The 19,301-nt window shown below is 61.0% G+C and overlaps 2 protein-coding genes across 5 annotated transcripts in view; both read left to right on the top strand.

Annotated features, from left to right (window-relative positions):
- ATP6V1B1 (ATPase H+ transporting V1 subunit B1) overlaps positions 1–594 on the top strand; it is a 47,262-nt gene extending 46,668 nt beyond the window's left edge. The window contains exons 16-17 of the mRNA XM_074824917.1: positions 51–180; positions 267–594. Coding sequence (XP_074681018.1) covers positions 51–180; positions 267–433 — 297 coding nt within the window. The 3' untranslated portion in view covers positions 434–594. The remainder of the gene's footprint in view (positions 1–50; positions 181–266) is intronic.
- Positions 595–1,587: 993 nt separating this feature from the next.
- Positions 1,588–9,688, top strand: LOC141922184 (shootin-1-like). Of its 4 annotated transcripts, none has more exons than XM_074821322.1 (16): positions 1,588–1,646; positions 2,324–2,442; positions 3,511–3,574; positions 3,734–3,828; positions 4,012–4,129; positions 5,075–5,172; positions 5,414–5,495; positions 5,697–5,791; positions 6,036–6,170; positions 6,566–6,719; positions 6,848–6,959; positions 7,738–7,787; positions 8,214–8,323; positions 8,467–8,520; positions 8,676–8,856; positions 9,466–9,688. In XM_074821322.1, exons 1-16 carry the CDS (start codon positions 1,610–1,612, stop codon positions 9,585–9,587), a joined length of 1,626 nt encoding a protein of 541 aa, XP_074677423.1. In that variant the 5' UTR covers positions 1,588–1,609; the 3' UTR covers positions 9,588–9,688. The 4 variants fall into 4 exon arrangements, with proteins under 4 accessions (XP_074677423.1, XP_074677422.1, XP_074677424.1 ...); XM_074821321.1 differs by having other exon boundaries at positions 8,467–8,519; positions 8,666–8,856; XM_074821323.1 differs by having other exon boundaries at positions 6,899–6,959; positions 8,467–8,519; positions 8,666–8,856.
- The last annotated feature ends 9,613 nt before the right edge of the window (positions 9,689–19,301 follow it).

Raw genomic sequence — 19,301 nt, forward strand, 5'->3', positions numbered from 1 at the left:
CGCCGGCCTCGGTGGGTCACAGGGAGCGTCCGTCTGTCCCCCCCCCGCAGTACGCCTGCTACGCCATCGGCAAGGACGTGCAGGCGATGAAGGCGGTGGTGGGGGAAGAAGCGCTCTCGCCTGATGACCTGCTCTACCTGGAGTTCCTGCACAAGTTCGAGAAGGAATTCATCACCCAGGGTGAGGCGGGGCGAGATTTTGGGGACCGGATTGAACCCCCCCAGCATCTCCCCGGTGCTGCATCCTCCCCCCCTCCCTCTGCCCAGGTCCCTACGAGAACCGCAGCATCTTCGAGTCGCTGGACGTGGGTTGGCAGCTCCTGCGCATCTTCCCGCGGCAGCTGCTGAAGCGCATCCCCGAGAGTGTCCTGGCCGAGTTCTACCCCCGCGAGGCCAAAGCGCCGGGCCAGGGGTCGGCCAGCACGGCCCTCTAACCCCCCCAAACCAATCTGGGGGGGGGCAACCTCGCCTCCCCCAAACCTTTAGGGACCCCCCTGTGGCGGGCCTCAGCTGCCGGGGGGCTGCGGGTCCCCCCAAGGGGTGAGAAATCTCTTATTTTTTTTTTGCGCAATAAAACCAGCATGGTCACCAAAAACCCGCTCTGTGCTCCCAAACCTTCCCCCCCCCCCGCCCCCCGCCCCCGGGGCTGTCCCCCCCCCTTCCTGCCTGCACCCCGATGCAGGCAGAGGCGGGCAGGAAGCTGCCCCAGCTCCCACTCCTCAAACCACGGCGCTTTTTTTATTTTTAATTTTAAGACAAGCGGGGAGGTGTAAAGGCGTGGGAGGGGGGTGTTTGCTGCGGAGCTGTGTGGGGAGGGACCTGGGGGGGGCTCAGCAGCGCTGGGTTTGCAGTTAGACTCGAGCTTAAAGGTCTTTTCTGACCTCAGTGGCTCTGATCAAAGCGGCGCGTGGCCGGGCCAGAGCAGCTTTCGGTTCCCGGTGGTTTTTGCACCAGAACTTCTCCCGTGCTGTAAAAACTGTCCTGCTTGGCTGGGTCTGGCTTGAGGGCTTGGCTGGGCCCGGCTTTGCAGCCCTGACAAGGGCTCAGCTGGGTCTGGCTTTGCATCCAAACCAAGGGTTCAGCTGAGTCCGGCTTTGCAGCCTGGCCAAGGGCTCAGCTAGGTCCGGCTTTGCAGCCCCACCGAGGGCTCAGCTGGTTCTGGCTTTGCATCCAAACTGAAGGCTCAGCTGGGCTCAGCTTTGCAGCCCCACTGAGGGCTTGGCTGGGTCCAACTTTGCAGCCAAACCGAGGGCTCAGCCAGGTCTGGCTTTGCATCCCCACTGAGGGCTCTGCTGGGCCTGACTTTGCATCCAAACAGGGCTCCACTGGGTCCGGCTTTGCAGCCCCACCAAGGACTCAGCTAGGTCTGGCTTTGCATCCAAACCAAGGGCTCAGCCAGGTCCAGCTTTGCAGCCCCACGGAGGGCTCAGTCCCGGCCTGGGCCGGGGTGCTCACCCCCCCCCCCGTAGCCCGTGCCGGGGGTGCAGCCACAGAGGCTGCGCGGTTTCACTTCCCCGCTCCTGCGTGGGGAGGGTGAGGCGAGCGCAGGGGAGGGGGGGCCAGCACCCGCCGAGCTGGGGGGGCTGGGGGCTACCAGCCACATCGTAGCCATGGCCTGGGCTGGGGAAGGTGCTGGCCAGCTCACAGGTAAGGTGGCCATCGGGAGGGGGTTCTGGCACGGGGGGTCCTGGCATGGGGGGGTTCTGGCACGGGGGGTCCCTTCACTGGGCAGCACCCCCATCCCGTGGGTCCCACAGGGACACCCCCCCCCCGCCACGTTGCAGGGGGTGTGAGGTCCCAGCAGCAGAGGCTGGATTACAAATTGGGGGTGGGTGGGATGGGGTGTCGAATCCTGAGCACGTCTGTGTGTCCCCCCGGATTCGGTCTGTGAGTGGAAAGGGGGGGAGGTGGGTGCCCGCTTCCAGTTGAAACACCCAAAAGGGGGGGAGCTGGGTAAGCAGTCGCCCCCCCCCCCCAACCCCCCCCCCAACCCCCCCCCCCAAGAGCACCTCGGGACGAAGCAGCTCCCCAGTCCTGAGCGCTGCGGACCCCCGCCGCTGCGATGGTCCCTGTGGACACGCTCTGTCTGCACATGGGGGGGTGTGTGTGTCCCCAGACCAGTCCCCCCAGTGCCCCGTGGTGCTGGGGACTTGCCTGTTTTCCTCAGGACACGCCAGCGGGGGGGGGGGTGTGTGTGGGGAGGGGGGGGATGGGGCTCAGCACCCCCCCTCGCAGAGCGGGATGAGGCTGCAAAAAGCCAAGGGACTGAAGCCCCTCCTGGGCTTCCACCTACACTGGTGAACCCTCCGCGGGCCCCCCTGCAGCCATCCTGGAGTCGGGCAGCAGCGAGGAGGAGGAGGAGGAGGAGGAGGGAGAGGAAGAAGAGGAGGAGGAAGATGATGATGAGGAGGAAGATGAGGAGGAGACGGCAGCTGTGGCGCAGGTATCACTCACAGGCTCGTTTTCTGTTGTATTTTTTCCTCCTGCCCCATCACTCCAAGGTGGGGGGGTTGGTCCCGCTGTGCCCCTCCCCGGCTGTGGGCCCCCCAGGGTGGGGGCTGGTCAGCGCTGGCACAGTCACACGGCCCCGGCGCGGCTGGAGGCACCCGGGCGGCTCGGGGCTCACTGAGACCTGGCAACACCGTGCCAACGCGACGCCAACACAATGTCAGTGCGACGCCAACACAACACCAACATGACGCCAACATGACGCCAACGCAACACCAACGCAATGCCAACGTGACGCCAATGTGACACCAATGTGATGCCAATGCAACGCCAACGCAAGGCCAACACAACGCCAACGCAATGCCAATGCAATGCCAATGTCACGCCAATGTGACACCAATGTGATGCCAATGTGACGCCAACGCAACACCAATGCAACGCCAAGGCAATGCCATGGCAATACCAACACAATGCCGTGCCAACACAATGCCAACGCAATGCCAACTCAACGTCCACACAATGCCATGCCAAGGCAACGTCATGCCGTGCCAACGCAATGCCAATGCAATGCCATGTCAGCGCAATGCCATGCCAATGCCGTGGCAATGCAATGCTGTGCCAACGCAATGCCAACACAACACCACTCCAAGGCAGTGCCATGCCATGCCGATGTAGTGCCAACACAATGCCAACGCAATGCCAATCAATGCTGGGCCAACGCAAGGACAACGCAACGCTAACGCAATGCCAACGCAATGCTGTGCCAACAAAATGCCAACACAATGCCAATGCAATGTCAACGCAACGCCAACACAACACCAACGCAATGCCAACACAAGGCTGTGCCAACGCAATGCCAACACAACGCCAACGCAGTGCCAATGCTAATGCAATGCCAACGCCATGCCAATGCCATGTCAATTCCATGCCAACACCATGCTGTGCTAATGCAATGCCACACAATGCCAACGCCATGCCGATACCGTGCCTCCACAATGCCGTACCAACACAACTCCAACTCAGTGCTGTGCCCCCATGATGCCATGTGCGCGTCTCTCCCCAGCAGCCCCCGCCCCTGGCCCCGGAGGTGAACGAAGCGGAGGAGCGACTGGCTGAGCTCGAGCAGGGTGAGCCCTAACCCACCCCACTGGCACGGCCCGGCACGGCCCACTCCGGGCGCTCGGTGATGGGGTCAACTGGAGGCGGGAGGGGGGACACATCCAAGCGGGACAGCCGGGACCCCTCCCCTGGCACCGGGGGCTGAAGCCGGTTGCCGGCACTGCCAGCGTCGCAGGCGCTGCTGGCCGAGCTCTCGGCACTGGAGACGGAGTTTGAGGTGGAGAGGACATGCCGGCAGCAAGCCGAAGCCTACGCGGCCCAGGTAGGGACAGCAGCCTGTCCCTGGGGGTGTCCCCCCCCTCAGCACCCTGATACCCACGGCCCCTCGCTGCAGGTACAAGGGTGCTGGTACATCCCCCCCTCAACACACCCAGCTTGGTGGGTGCAGTAGAGACCCCCAATTCTTGTGTGTGTGGGGTGTGTGTGTGTCTCCATCCTACCCCAGGTGAAGCAGGAGAACAAGCAACTGAAGCGGCTCAGCTTGGCCCCGCCGGCCCCCCCGGCCCTGCCCGAGGAGGGGCCCCCCGAGGAGGACCCCAACCCTGCCCAGGAGCAGCTCAGGGGTGAGCCAGGCTTGGGGGGGTCCTGGCTCATCCCCAGCCAGAAACAGCGAAGCCAGAGGCAAAATACTTCCCCCCCCACCCCATCCTGGTGTCCCCTAAGCCGGGCTCAGCAGTTTTAGGCTGCGCCTGGGCCTTGATCTGGGTAACCATGAGAAAGTGACACCGAAATGAAGCGAAAAAGGGGAAATGAAAGAGAAATGAGGCCTGATGCTCCATCCGCCTGGCAGTGCCGGGGGGGCCCGGGATGCCCCCCTGGGAGAGATGCACCCCCTTGGTGGGGGATACACTTCTGGGGGGGGTGGGGGGGGAGTGGGTGGACCCCTGGGGGGGGGAAGGACCCCTGGGAATTGCCCCACTCCAGCCAACCCACCCACCCCCACACCCCCCCACCCCATTCAGGCGATGCTGGGACTTTGCCCTGGGGGGTGCTGGGGGGCAGCTCTGGGTAGAGGGAAGGGTCCTGCGGGTCACGGTCGTCCCCCCCAACCCCCCGAGGGTCTGTACCTCTGGGTCACCTCCCCCCCCCCAACCAGCGTCCAACACTGGTGACACGGCCAGGATGGGGGTGACCTGGGGGAGGGTGGGGTGGGGGTTTGCTGTGGCCCCACCAGCCTGGTCCTCAGGGACCGGCTCTGGGAGGGCTGCGCCCCCTTTTCCCACCCCTTGTCCCCCCCTTTCCTGCCACCTTTTCTCCCCATTTGTCACCTCTTGTCCCCCCCATTCTCACCCTTTGCTCTCCTTTTTCTCACCCCCTGTTCCCCCCCTTTCCCACCCCCTTTTCCCCCCATTTCTCACCCCTTGTCCCCCCTTGTACCCCCTTTTCTCACCCTTTTTCTCCCCCTTTCCCACCCCTCATCCCCTCCTTTCTCACCCTTTGCTCTCCCTTTTCTCACCCCGTGTTCCCCAACTTGCCCCCCCTTTCCTACCCCTCTCCCCCACCCCCAGACCTGCAGCAGAAGATCTCCTGGCTGCTGGCGCAGCGGAAGGATCTCACCATCCAGCTCCAGGACCTGCAGCGGCACAACCAGCACCTGCAGGACCAGGTACCCCCCCCCCCCACCACCCCGGGACCCCCCAACCGATCAGAACATCCCCCCCCCCCCTTCCAGACCCCCCCTTCATCGCCCTCCTTCCCCAGCTCATCCTTGTAGCTCCTTGAAAACTCGGGTTTTTGGGGACTAGACCCCCTCCTCTGTCTCCTGGATGCCCCGGGGGGGGTGGGCACGGCGGGACCCCCCCCTTCAGCTGAACCCGGGGCTGAGGGGGGGGCTTGTCCTGTTGCAGCTGGAGATGGGGCAGGGGGAGCGGCAGCGCCTGCGGGCAGCCCTGGCCACTAGCCAGCGGGCACTGAAGTCCTCCAAGAGAGGTGAGTTGACTTCTCCCAGTGCCACCAGTGGCACCCAGTCTGCTGAACTGGTGAGGTCCAAGGCCACGCTGCAGCACTGGGACCTGCAGCTGGGTTAGTGGGGGTCCCCATCCACGAGAGGGGGTTGTGCCTGGAGTGGGGGCACCCCCCACCCTGTCCTAGGGTCCCCCCACCGCCCTGACCCCCCTCCTCTCCCCGCAGTGTCCCAGCTCGTCGCCCAGGATTACTGGGAGGCACTGGAGCAACTGGAGCTGGAGCAGGACCTGCGCCTGCACGCCGAGACCTTCGCCCACGAGGTGCCCATGGGTGCTGGGGGGGGCACAGCGGGGGGGCTCCTTGTTTTCAGGGCCAACACCCCAAAACTGAGCCCGCTGCTGGATCCCGAGAGGGTGGGGATGCTCCTGCGCCCCCCCCCCCCCCCCGTGATCCCCTGGGATGAAATCGGGCGCATTTGGCTCCCCTGGAAAAAGTGGGTTTTTTTTCTCTCGTTGGGGGCTTGGTCTCCCGCCCCCCCCGACCCCTCCCTGTCCTCGTGGGCAGATGCTGGTGCAACAGAAGGAGGCGAACAGGCAGAGCACGATCCTGCTGCAGAGGGGGGGGCCCAGCGCCCAGCTCCTGGCAGCCCTGGGGGAGGTGGGACGCCTGACGCGGGCACTGGAGGAGCAGCAGCAGCGGGTGAGTCCCCGGGGGGTGGGGGGGGGTGACATGGAGGGGGGGGTACAATGCAGCTCCAAGGCTGGTGGTGGCTCCCCTGGGGCGCAGGAACTGGCAGCGAGCAGGATCAGATCCCCCCAGCACCCTGTGCCTGCAGAGGTTGGTTTTTCCATGAATTTCCATCGTCACGTTTGGGTCCCACAACTGGGCTACCATGTCCCCACCCTGGGCTACCAACCCCCAGTCCACCTGGCTGCCTTATTGCTGAAAATGGCCCTAAAATGAACTTGAAGTTCCTTACAAAGCACCAATTTGTGGGGGCGCGGAGTGTCCATGTCCCTGGATGGGGGTGATGGAGGGGGGGTCCCCAGCTCCTGGGCTGCACCCAGCCCCCCCCCCGTGCCCCCCCCACCCAGGTGAAGGAGCTGGAGGAGCAGTTGGGGAAGCGCCCGGAGCTGGAGGAGCTGGATTTGGCCCGAGCTGCCCTGGCCGCGGCGGAGGATGAGAACCTGCAGCTGAGGAAGAGGCTGGGGGAGGCCGAAGGGCGGCTGGCGGGGCTGGAGGAGGAAGGTGGGTGGTTTCATCCTGCCCGCTGCAGGCAGGAGCTGGCAGCGATGTTGCCTGCCTGTGGTCACTGCTGTGGGCTCGGGGGGGGTCCCAGCCCCCCCCAGCACAGCCCCAACCGCCCCCCCCGGCAGTGGGGTCACTGCAGGAGAAACTGGCCCATGACCCGTCGCCTCACACCCCAGCTGTGCCTCCGCCACCGCCGCCACCGCCGCTGCCACCCCCGGCACCCGCTGGCCCCATGGAGTAAGTGACACTGCCGGACACCCTGGGGACACCCCGGTCACCCCCGGCTGGGGTAGCCCAGGGGCTTCCAGCTCGGCTCTGCCGGAGAAAATAAGCCGGGCTGGAGGCAAAGGCAGCTCCCCCCAACCCCACCGCTCTTGCCTGCCAGGCCTGGCTGTCCCCAAGCCATGCCAGGCTGTCCCCAATCTGTGCCTGGTTGTCCCCGAGCCATGCCTGGTTGTTCCTGAGCCATGTCCAGCTGTCCCTGAGCTGTGCCAGGCTGTCCCCAAGCCGTGCCAGTTGTCCCCAAGCTGTGTCCAGCTGTCCCTGAGCTGTGCCAGGCTGTCCCCAAGCCGTGCCAGTTGTCCCCAAGCTGTGTCCAGCTGTCCCCAAGCCATGCCAGGCTGTCTCCAAACCATGCCTGTTGTCCCCAAGCTGTGCCAGGCTGTCCCCAAGCTGTGCCAGACTGTCCCCAATCTGTGCCTGTTGTCCCCAAGCCATGCCAGGCTGCCCCCAAGCCATGCCTGTTGTTCCTGAGCCGTGTCCAGCTGTCCCCAAGCTGTGTCTGTTGTCCCCAAGCTGTGCCCGGGCATCATCCCCAGCAGGAGGTGCAGGGTGTGGGGTGGGGACAGACCCCCAGGGGATGTTGTGGTGGGTGAGCTGGGCCCAGCTCCCAGCCGGGGGTGGGGGGGGGTGGGGGTCCAGGCAGCTCCTCGCTGGAGGGGGGGTGGGCACGTTGGGTTTTGGGGGGCGAGGGGCGCAGCTTGGCCAGGCTCTCACCTCCCCTCTCCCCCCCCAGCCCGCTCTCAGCGATCAGGCAGAGGAAGGGGCTGGGAAACCCGCAGCGTGGTAAGTTCTGCCCCCCCCCCCCACTCCAGCTGCACCCCGGGGGGATCCTGGTGGCGTGGTGGGGACCCCCCAGACACAGGGGGGATGGGGTTTCACCGGGACAGGAGTTTGCCAACCATCCATCCATTCGGGCATCCCCCATCCATCCAAAACCGCTGGTCCGAGGCCCTGTTGTGGGGTGACGGGCACCCTGCCCCCCCCTTGCCCCCCCAAAAGTCTCCCAGCACCCCCCATCCTGCCCGGTGCAGGTGGGAGAGGAGCCCTGGCAGGGTCCTACCCTGGGTCATGGCCAGGTTTGGCCTCATGGGAGAGACCCCCGGGGCATGGGGGGAGCACGGGGAGGGGGGGGGTGGCAGCTCCCCACCTCAGCAGGGGGTGAGCCCTGTCATGAGCACGCAGGGTCTCAGCGCGGTGCTCCCGGCGCAGGCAAACCAGAAGCTGCTGATGTTAAAGCTCGAGCTGTGCAGGAGATGATGGAGCGGATAAAGAACGGGGTGGTCCTGAGACCCGCCAAGAACCGGGCACCCCTGGACCAGGTAGGCCGGGATCTGGGCTCAGTCGCTGCCAGATTCGAGGGGAAATGTCCCCGGGGAGCCCCGGGGGTGGGTTTGGGGGGACATCAGTAACGCCAGGGAGGTGCAGGATGCGGCCACATCGCCTCCTCCCTCCTCTCCCCCAGGCTCTGGCACCCGGCAAACGGAGCAGCGCGGCGCTGGAGCTGCAGAGCATCCTGGTGAGCGGGACACACACACACACACACCAGGCTGTCACACAGGGGGGACACGGTCCCCCCGCTGCGGCTGTCCTGTGTTGGGGACATCGTGGCTGGCCGGGAAGGTGGTCCCCGGGGTTCCCCCTCAGCCTCGGGGTGCTGCGTGGCCTTTCCAGGGTGCCATGAGGAGGGCGAGCAGGAGGCGCAACGGGCGGCAGAGCAGCCGCCGGGGCAGGGACAGGCAGCTGGAATCCATCCTGCAGCACCGGCGCCGGGCAACCGATGCCACCCTGGCCACCCCCGGCCCCTCGCAGCAGGATGGCCACGACGCCGGGGCTGAGGGGAGGCAGCGTCCCGGTACGGAGCAGGGCGGGGTGGGGAGGGGGACAGAGGGATGAACCCCCCATGTGGGGAGTGGGAACGTCCCCATGGACCCACAGAATCATGGAGGTTGGAAAAGCCCTTGGAGCTCCTCCAGCCCAACCATGAACCTCACCCTGACCGTTCCCAACTCCACCAGATCCCTCAGCGCTGGGTCAACCCGACTCTTCAACCCCTCCAGGGATGGGGACTCCCCCCCTGCCCTGGGCAGCCCATTCCAACGCCCAACAACCCCTTCTGCAAAGAAATCCTTCCTAAGAGCCAGTCTGACCCTGCCCTGGCGCAGCTTGAGGCCATTCCCTCTTGGCCTGCCGCTGGTTCCTTGGCTCAAGAGACTCATCCCCCCTCTCTGCACCCTCCTTTCAGGGAGTTGTAGAGGGCCAGGAGGTCTCCCCTCAGCCTCCTCTGCCCCAGACTAAACACTTGTCCCCTCACTGATGCTCCCTGGTCCCATCACTGGGACCGGTGACAGGGCGATGACACGGTGTCCCCAGGGGCCCAGCGGGTCTTACCCCACTTCACATCTCCTCTCCATCCATCCATCCATCCATCCATCCGTCTGTCCATCCGTCTGTCTCTCCCCAGGGGACGAGGACATTGGCACGGCTCCATCCAGGGATGAAGACGAGGTCCCATTCAGGGCCCGGGTGGCCAGTGGCCTCCCCAGGACCCGGCCCCTCGCCAGGGGTAGGGGGGAGCCAGGGTAGAGGCAGCTGCCCCCCTGCAGCTTCCAGCTCTCGCCCTCATCTTCCAGCAGCTTCCATCCTTTTGTGCTTTTAATTAAAGAGAGGTGGCACCATGTCCCATCCCCCCCCTCAATGTTGTCACATCTGTCGGGCAAGGGGGTGGTAGTGGGACGGGGCTGGAGCTGCCACAAACTGCTCCCAAGAGACCTCGGAGTGGGGGCACCCACCCTCCTGCCACCCGGACATGGCCCTTATTGGTGTGTCCCCCCCTCTTCACCTCCGCAGGGTGAAGTCTCCATATTTAAGGAGGCAAATGCCCCCCCCGAGCTCTGACCAAAGGGATTTGGGCTTGTGTCAGGGTGAATTAAGCTGGGGTGTCCCCGGCCCCCCCCATGCTGGAGATGCCCGACCGCAGCATCTGGGTGCTGGTGGTGCTGGCTGGGGGGTGCAAGACCCTTCTGGGTGCCTCTGGGGAAGCTCTGAGCAGCAGTTTGGGGGGGCTGGGACCCCCCCAGTGACCCTCCTTGGTGGCTTTTGACTCTTACAGGGGACCCCAGGGAGTGAGTGCCCCAAAATCCTGCTGAGGGGGAACCCCCAGAACCCTGAAGGTCTCAGGTTTTCCTTCAGAGTCTGGCTGTGCCGTTACAGCCCCCCCCCCCGGGGCCCCCCCAGATCTCTCCAGGACAGGCCCAGCCCTGTGGAGGGCTTGTGGGGGCCACGCTCTGCACCCACAGATGGACGGGGCTCCCCCAAACTGCCAGGGATGGGGCTGAGCGTTCCCAGGGTGGGGTAGGGGGGACACAGCCTGGTGGAATCCATGCCCCCCCCTGCCCCCCCAGCACCCCAACCAAAGCTACTGAGCTGCTCCCTAAGATCTGCTGCTCCCAAACGCCGCTGTCCCCAGTCCCCAGAGCTCAAGCCCTGGCTCTACCTTTTAAATCCAAAACCTGATAAAAATATGAATTTAACGGTGGTTTCTCCAGCTCTGCCACCTTGTCGTGGGCAGGGGGTGGGGTAGGGGCGGGGGCAAAGCAAGGGAGAGGATCCTCACCCCTCACACATCCCTCCTTAGCCACAGCCAGGCGGTTTTATTGCAGATAAATTAATAATTATAATTATTAATAGTAATTTTCACAGCTCCTGAACTCAGGGCAGGGGGGGACGGGCTGTGTCCGCGCTCAAACCCATGAGAAACCCGGAGCTGGCGGCAGCGTCGCCCCAGAGCGCAGTTTTGGGGCACGAAGTGACACGTTGGGGGGTCCTCAAACACCCCTCCCCCCGGGGAGGGCTCACCCCTTTCTCGGGATGTGCTGCGGGGGGTGCTCAGGCCCCTATAGAAGCAACACATAGATCTGGCATCACCTATCGAGGGCTAAGCCAGGCTCAACCCTGGGGACAGGCAGGATGCGGGCAGGACCCTTTTTTTTTTTTAAAAAAAATTTTCTAATTTATTGAGTTGTGTATCAGAGCGGTTGGGGTAGGCAGGAGCGCGGCCACTCCCCCCCTTCCACACCACGCTCCTCCCCAGAGTTAATTATTCTCCCCGGAGTTAATTATCCTCCCTGTTCAAACCCCAGGCCGTAGTTTACTCCGCCTTTACGCACCTTCCCGCTGCCTTTTTGCAATAACTCAAGAGCTGGCTGGGATCAGAACCAAGAACCCGAAGGAATACGCCAGGAAAACCCCTCAGCCGGGTCCTCCACACCCCAGGAGGGGACAGAGCCCCCCTGCTGTTCCCCCAAAGATAGGTTGCTGTATGACAGCACTCCCTCTCTGCTTTTTTTTTTTTAATTTTCTTCCTCTTTCTCAAAGCCGTGGCCGACTTAAACTAAAATATTTAAGGCAAGGAGCTTATCCTTTGAATTACGGAGCGTTTCTCGTCCCGGCCTTTTGATTCTCCAGACACCTGAGGGCTGCCATGTGGAAAGCAGACAAGGCAAAACCTCTCGCCAGCCCTCCCGAGCTCACCCGAACGTCAGCTCGTTCCACACATCCTCTTACTGGAAAAAGAAGGCGAGAGCCGCAGGGACCAGAGCGCTGGGACCAGCACCACCAGTTTAGAAAAACCCAGGGAGGCTGGAGCCAGGCTGTGCCCCCCCCGCCCTGCGCCGCCGCTCCCCCTTCCTGGGTCAAAGCTGAATTTCTCCAAATTTGGGCTGATGGCACACTCAGCCCCACCTGGTTCTGGCATTTCAGCCTCCCCCGGGGTGGGGGGGGAACCACGGCGGCCCGAGCGCGGTTACTCATCGCCTGCCCTTTGCGACGCGGCGCTGCCCGCGCTCTGCCCGCTCCGTATCGAGTGAATTCCTCTCCCCTGATTACACCCTCCAAACACCCATGAAAAATCGATGGCGGCTCCGCTCCCGTGGGACGGTGCCCCGCCGGCTGCACCCACCCCAAGCCACGCCGCTTCCCAGGGCACCTGCCAATTAATAAACACAACTTTTAAATACTTAATCAACGCGGTAATTCACACTTCTCCTCAAACCCTTCTCGCAAACCCTCTGCGGGTGGGCTCTGGCACGTCCTTCCCTCCTCCCTGTGAATAACAAGAGATTTGACATCTTATTCACCAGATTCCCCATGTTTCAGGGCAAAGAACGGGGGGTTTTGACCCAAATCGGGCTCTTGGGAGAGGCTGCCCCAAACCTCCCCGCTTCCAGCTCACCCCGCAGCGTTACCCTCTCCCCACACAGCTGCAGCCTTCGTGGTTTTTTTTTTTCTTTTCTGATGCCTTTTAAATATTTATAGGGTTTCGCTCGCTATCATCCAGTTACGCGACTTAATCTGAATCTGGTTCAGCTCAAGGAAATGTGTGTCATTAACGTCTTAAACACCCGACGATCGCGAGCAGCAGTCAGGAAAAATGGACTTGTCATCTGGAAAAACACAGAGCAACCTGCCCTCGCTTGCCGGCCAAGCGAACGGGAAAGCGAGGATTACAAAGATGTGGTAGAACGGACGTAAAAGCCACTGATCTGCCACATTTACGTCCTGGTTTTGGGGCTCTGCTTGTACCCGCTGAACCTGCCCTGCCCTCCCCGTCGTGGCAGCGACAGTTTTCCATCACATCCAGAAAAAAAAAACCGCAAAAAACCAGAATTTAAGCCCCGGCGTGAGCCTGGCGGGAGGCACAACACTTGCCCTGCCGTGCCCTGCTGCGCCCGAGGCGATGGAAACTGTGAAACACAGTTTGGAGCGGAGCTGTGAACACACAAAAAAATCACAATCGAGGTTGGAAAAGACCTTGAAGATCTAGTCCAACCGTTAACCTCACGCTGACCGCTCTCAACACGCATCCAGGGGCTCCCCGCCACCCCCCCCTTCAGCACTGCCGGCGCCCACATCCCTCCTCGACGCCTAGAAATTTTTTATTATTTTTTTTTTCCAGCCTCAGTTTGGGCATTAAACCTGGCGAGAGAGCGGGGAAGGGAGCAAAAGCAGGGGACAGAGCCCGGCGTCCCCCACCCTGTGGCCTTGAAGCAAAATTACAGCCCAATGCTGGAGCTGGGGAGCTGCTTTTCCAGGACGAGCAAGGCCGATGGTTTTCGGTCGCCCCTTGCGTCTTCTTTCAACACTTTTACCCTAATTTCTCCGACTCCCCGATCACAAAAAAGCTTTGCACTGAAAACAAACACCTCCTGCCAATCCCTCGCGGTGATTAGGAACTTCCCAGGCCTCCTGCAGCCCAACGGTCCCCTCCATAACTGTCATCCTCTGCTATTTCTCTAAAAACACCAGAAACAACCCGTGTTCACAACAGGTGATTTCCTCACGCGACACCGACTCGAAGACGGGAGCAAATGCTTCCCTGATACAATGAACTTCACCCCATCAAACCCACAATTCTATTAAATCAGCATCAAAACACACCAGTGTTAGCGGGGCCTGAACAAACCCAGGGGCAGGGACGGGCGCGGGGGGACCCTGCGTCTCACCTTCAGCCAGAACTGGTCATGAGAGGAAAAAATAAGCTATTTTCCTCAGAAATACTCAAAAAAACCCCTTCCTGAACCACAAAACCGCGCTGCTCGAGCCAGGGTGTTCCTGCAGTACAGCCTCCCCCGGCTAGCACGGGAGGTCTAGTTGTGGCACAGGCTGAAGGTGACCAACACAAAGCAGAAAAAGGGGGAAAAAAGGGCTTTTTTTTATGATTACAAGAAAAAGAACAAAGGATTCACCTTTTTTTTTTTCCTTTAGGAAAGGAGGGAGGCCTGGCGAGTTTAGCAGCAGGGGGAACGCAGCATCCCAGCTGCTCAGTGAGGCTTCCCAAAAAAAAAAAAAAGTGAGAAAAGTGGGTATTTCCAACACTAAAATCAACCCAAAAGCGATGTCGAGTCCTTGCAGACTCAGGAGGACACCAGCATCCTCCAGAGCTGGCAGGCTCCCAGCGGGAATACGCGGGAGTTTGACAGTTTAGTTATTTTTATTTTTTTTTTTAATTCAGGGCTCTGTGTAAACCTCAGTTAAACGTCGAGCATGTTCTGCTGCCACACCGAGGGAACCGCTCCCCCACTACTCCCAGCCAAACCACACCACGCACAAACCTCCTGGTTTTAAAGCCCGCAGACGCCACCTCACTGGTCCCCGAGCAGGGTGGGCAGCGCTGGGGGGGGGGGTTGGACCCTCCCTGGGCTCGGCTGGAGCCAAACATCTCCCTGCAGAGAGTCCCGGGGGGTGAGGGGAGCTGTAATAAAAGGCACGAGCCCTCCGGCCAGCGCCGCCGGCACCGTTGCCCAGTTTTAACGTTCCCAGCAAAATCCCTTTAACATCGAGAGGGCTCAGGAGAGGCCGGGGGATGGCGCTGCCTCACAGCCCACGGCACAGTTTGGTCGGTGCTGCTCCTTGGGCTCAGTAAATCTTCTGTCGGCTGGGCAGGATGGCCTCCTTGATGAACGAGAAGATGAGGAGGATACCAGAGCGTTTCCCTCTCTTCCCCTTGGTGAAGTAGTTGGAGACGACGTCGTCTGTGGAGAGAAGAACGATCAGCAACAGCGTGGCCAGGGGGACAGGGGAGGGCTCTTACCCCTGTGCTCGGCACTGGTGAGGCCGCCCCTCAATCCCTGGGTTCAGTTTTGGGCCCCTCACCCCAAAAAGGCCCTTGAATGACTCGAGCGTGTCCAGAGAAGGGCAACGGAGCTGGTGCAGGGTCTGGAGCACAGGTGTGATGGGGAGCGGCTGAGGAACTGGGGGGTTTAGTGTGGAGAAGAGGAGGCTGAGGGGAGACCTCCTGGCCCTCTGCAACTCCCTGAAAGGAGGGTGCAGAGAGGGGGGATGAGTCTCTTGAGCCAAGGAACCAGCACCAGGACAAGAGGGAATGGCCTCAAGCTGCGCCAGGGCAGGGTCAGACTGGCTCTTAGGAAGGATTTCTTTGCAGAAGGGGTTGTTGGGCGTTGGAATGGGCTGCCCAGGGCAGGGGGGAGTCCCCATCCCTGGAGGGGTTGAAGAGTCGGGTTGACCCAGCGCTGAGGGATCTGGTGGAGTTGGGAACGGTCAGGGTGAGGTTCATGGTTGGGCTGGAGGAGCTTCAAGGGCTTTTCCAACCTCCATGATTCTGGGATCAGACCCAAACCCACTGACAGCCACAAGGGCCCTGGGGTGGCTCGTCCGATCGCAGGGTGACACGTGAGCTTCCTTTAAAAGCACCCAAGTTTCTGCTTTGCTCACATCTGGGTGACCCGGGAGCTCCCGTAGGTTGCCAAGAGGGACCCCAAATCCTGAGGTCCCTTCCTTGAGCTGCAGCGAGAGTCCAGGGAAAGCCCCAGGACTGCAGAAATGCAGGAACTCTGCAGCCACTCTGCTCCCTCACCCTTCTCTCGCCTCGGCTTTACCCAAGCAGCTGCCCCCCCGTCCCCGCTCTGCACAGAGGGAATTGGGGGTGCTGAGCACACAACCCCCATCAAAAAAAAAAAACCAGCGGGTGTCTGCCCGGGCCCTGGAGCGCTCACCTCCGGGCTGCACCGTGGAAGGCAGGACGTTTTCTCCGGCCGACAAGGAGACGAAAAAAGCGGAAAGGGATTAACCACAAGCAAAACGTGAAGTAGGCGAGGACCTGCGGGCAGAGCAAGAGGCAGTGAGGGCAGAGCTGAAACACACCCAGAGGCCCTTCCCACGCCGGCTTCTGTTCGCAGCTGACACCCCCGGGGGGCTGCCTCAGCCCCGCTGCACCTCCCTGCGATACGCCCCAATTTCTACCTGAACCCCTCGAGGGAAAGGGCACCGAGGGGGGAGAACGGCAGCTGAACCTCTGCCGCGTCTCTCAGGAGTGAGATCACGTCGCCCTGCAAAGCTGCTGAGGGGGTAAAATTCACCCAGCGACTCCCACGGAAGCACAGGGCGTGCAGGAAAAGCCTTTGCTCCTGTCTTAGGTGCCTGAAGACCCCTCCTGCTCCCAAACCCCAGGATTCTAAAAGAGCACAATTGAAAAAAAAAACCCCAGGAAATTGGCTGTTATGACTAATTAAATCCTCTTCACGCCTTCCAGGGATGAAAAAGAAGAGTCAAGGCCTGGGCTTGCTGCTCCCACCCTGGGTGGGACGTTGGAGCAGCGGGGAGAACCGAGCTGCAAATGCTGCAGAAGTGTTAAACTTCACAAAAAGGTTGTTGTTTTTTTTAATTTTTGGTGGGGTTTTTTTGTTTGTTTTTTAAATCTGGGCTAAGCTGCAGCTACCCCTGGGCCCAAAAGCAGCCCCTCGGTGAATGTGAACCTTCGCCTTGGCCGGCGCGAGGATGGTGATGCAGAAGGATTAGTACATCAGAGACATCAAAATAATGAGGAGCAACAATTCCAAAAGGGATGAGATTTGTGGTTAGCTCGTAAAAAAAAATTTAAAATAATATAATTAATTGCCTACTTTTCCTAGTTTTCAGCATTTCAGGGAAAAAAAAATCTGTGCTTAAAATTCAGTATTTCTTCTGCCCTTCAGCTGAAAGCCCCAAGCCCACACCCGAGAAAGAAACTGCAGCTTCCCTGGTGCTTCTGAGGGAACAAGCGCAGGAACCCCCAGGGAAAGTCTGCGAAAAATATCCTCGGTGTGTCCTACTGCTGACCGAAAAACGGGCATTTTTCCTCTTCCTGCCTCCCAGCTGCACGCTGGCTGGAAACACACGGATCAACTCCTTCCCAAAGGTCTCTCACCTCAGAGAACAGGTAATACTCCTCGGCGAAGTACTGGAACGCTAAGTAGTGGTTGAATATAACCAGCACTGCCAAGGAAAAATAAAAAAGTCAGTCTCCAGCTTGGAAGAAATGCAAGAGGACAACCCGCCTCCACCGCCTGCCCTGCCAGGAACAGCTCCTCCCTCCCGCACGTCCCCTTTTCCACCACTGCTAAAATATTTTCACGCGTCTGGTGAGAAATGGGGTGAGTGGGCAGAGCCCCCCCGCCCCATCCCAGCTACGGGCTGTTCCTCTCCGCAGCCCCCGTTGAGCCCCTTGTCCCTCGGGTGTTTTATCCCCACCGTGGCCCCCAGGGCACCCTGGAAAGCCCAGCCTGACACTCGCTAACGCTGAGAGAAGCGGCGAAAAACCCCGTGTGCCCAACGGCTGCTGCGGAGAGAAGCTCTTTTGCCATCTGTAAACCAAATCAAGCTGCAATGCGGCCAGGACAGGGGGTTCACGCCGTCCTCGGCGGCGAAAAACACTGTTTAGCTCTTCAGAGGCAGAAATCAGAGCTTCTTTTGCCTTTTCTTCGAGGTGCCAACACCCAGCCCAGGAGCGCCGGGTCGGTAGAGCCCCAAACGCTGCTTTATCGTCCTCTCCGCCTCAGGACGTGGCTGAAGATCCAGATGAGAGCCCAGGTCTGCCAGAAAACGCAGCCCTGACCTACAGCCATGGGAGAGCTACACTGATTTTCAAGCAGGGGATAAAATTGTGGCTTTGGGGAGCAAAGGCGCTGCAGTCGTGTGCAGACAGCGCCCCGAAACAGGAATCGGGGCTCCATGGAATGAGGTCGGAAGAAATTGTGCCCGTTTGCTAATTAATGTGTCACTCCCCATCGCTCGGAGCAGAGCGTGAACTCAGATCCCTGTACAGGACACTAGAACACGCCGGAGACGTGTTGGGAACAAACTGTTTGAGCAGCCAAAAACCAGTTTAATAGGCAGAGTTACTGGTCCACCACCCCAGCCCCGGCGGCGGAGCTGCTCCCGGGCTCAGCCTATGATGCAGAGCAACAACCAACACTTAAGCTGCCTGTTTCGCCCAAAAAATCGCTGCTGCTGCTTGAATCCCCTGCCCGACCCCACGCCACACCCCTGAGCCCGTGCCAGCCCCCCAGAAGAGAGGGGAGACCCCCGTGCCTGTCTCACACCGGGGTGTGCGCGGGCAGGGCCTGGCAGCCGCGGCGGGGACAGAGCCATGATGCCGCACAAACAGGCCGGGCAACCACCGCGGGAAAGGTGCCATAAAACCCCCTGATTTCAGCACGACGATGCATTTTTCTAACAGAAAACCTGAGCAATTCCCTCATGTGGCCATTTGTCTCAAAAGCTTTTCTCTCTCCGCACGCCAGCTCCTGACGACGACACGCGCAGCCCAGCCTGACGTCAGGCTGTTAATTCCACACGCCGGGTTTGGTTGTTTGACTTCAAACCCTTTTTTTTTTTTTAAAATCAAGACCCACAAACGCCCGGAACAGGTTCGCAGGGAGGCCGCTGAGCTTCGGGCCAGCCAGGAGCTCATTTCCCCAGCGGTGTTTGGAGCAGAACCAGCTGTGGGGGTGAAGCAGAAGGTGCCCAGGAAAGGCCCCGATGCACAAACCCGAAGGTGCTTGCCACGCCGTCAGGCCCAGCCCCCAATTATCGCTGCCACAGCATAAAAAAGTACCACACAAAGCTCAAAGTCCTTTGAAAAGCCACAGCGGGAGGGGCTGCACCAGCAAAAGCCAAACTTTTGCTGCCACCCTGCGCTGGTGATGGGGAGCACGAAGGTTCCTCCCACTCCCAGGGAAGGCGACGGCCCCACTCACCGCAGGACAGGATGAAATTGGAGGACGTCAGGACGATGAAGGGGGAAGGTCTGCAGCAAACCGAAGTAGACGAGGTTGGTGAAGAGCCCCACGCCCACCATGAAACCCGGAAAGTGTTCAAAGAGGTAGAGGCCGACCAGCACGGCTGAGGAGAACTGGAAGAGAAAAAAAAAGTGTAGGGGGGGGTTACCTGGGACAAACACAGGGGTGCAGACGGTGGGACAGGCAGGCAGGAATCAGGGACAAGAGGAATGGCCTCAAGCTGCGCCAGGGCAGGGTCAGACTGGCTCTTAGGAAGGATTTCTTTGCAGAAGGGGTTGTTGGGCGTTGGAATGGGCTGCCCAGGGCAGGGGGGGAGTCCCCATCCTGGAGGGGTTGAAGAGTCGGGTTGACCCAGCGCTGAGGGATCTGGTGGAGTTGGGAACGGTCAGGGTGAGGTTCATGGTTGGGCTGGAGGAGCTCCAAGGGCTTTTCCAACCTCCTTGATTCTGGGAATCCTACCCTGTTGCTGCGGCTCCTGGGCCTCGGTTTCCCCAGCCAAGGGGGCAGAGGCGGTCGCCCAGGAGGGGTTCAGCACCACCCCCCCGGGGTTAAGCGAGGTGCTGATTGAAGCGGCCTCTGCCAACCTCCCCCCTCGCCAGCCGGAGCCATCATGGGGCCAGGTGAAGCAGGAGCTTCCCAAGCGCCTGTCCCCAAAGTCCGGAGCCGATGTCCCACCCCACAGCTGCCCCGGAGGGGTTGGGGGGGATTTTCGGGAAGGAACTGA

The sequence above is a fragment of the Strix aluco genome, chromosome 4 (assembly GCF_031877795.1).
Source record: "Strix aluco isolate bStrAlu1 chromosome 4, bStrAlu1.hap1, whole genome shotgun sequence".
Lineage (NCBI taxonomy): Eukaryota > Metazoa > Chordata > Aves > Strigiformes > Strigidae > Strix > Strix aluco.

Bases quoted from the DNA above. Each gene is read 5' to 3' on its own strand.
- LOC141922184 (XM_074821321.1), top strand. From the start codon at position 1,610: ATGGCCTGGGCTGGGGAAGGTGCTGGCCAGCTCACAG. The intron at 1,647-2,323 runs GTAAGGTGGCCA...GCCCCCCTGCAG, and splicing joins AGGTGCTGGCCAGCTCACAG to CCATCCTGGAGTCGGGCAGC. The intron at 3,829-4,011 runs GTAGGGACAGCA...ATCCTACCCCAG, and splicing joins CCGAAGCCTACGCGGCCCAG to GTGAAGCAGGAGAACAAGCA.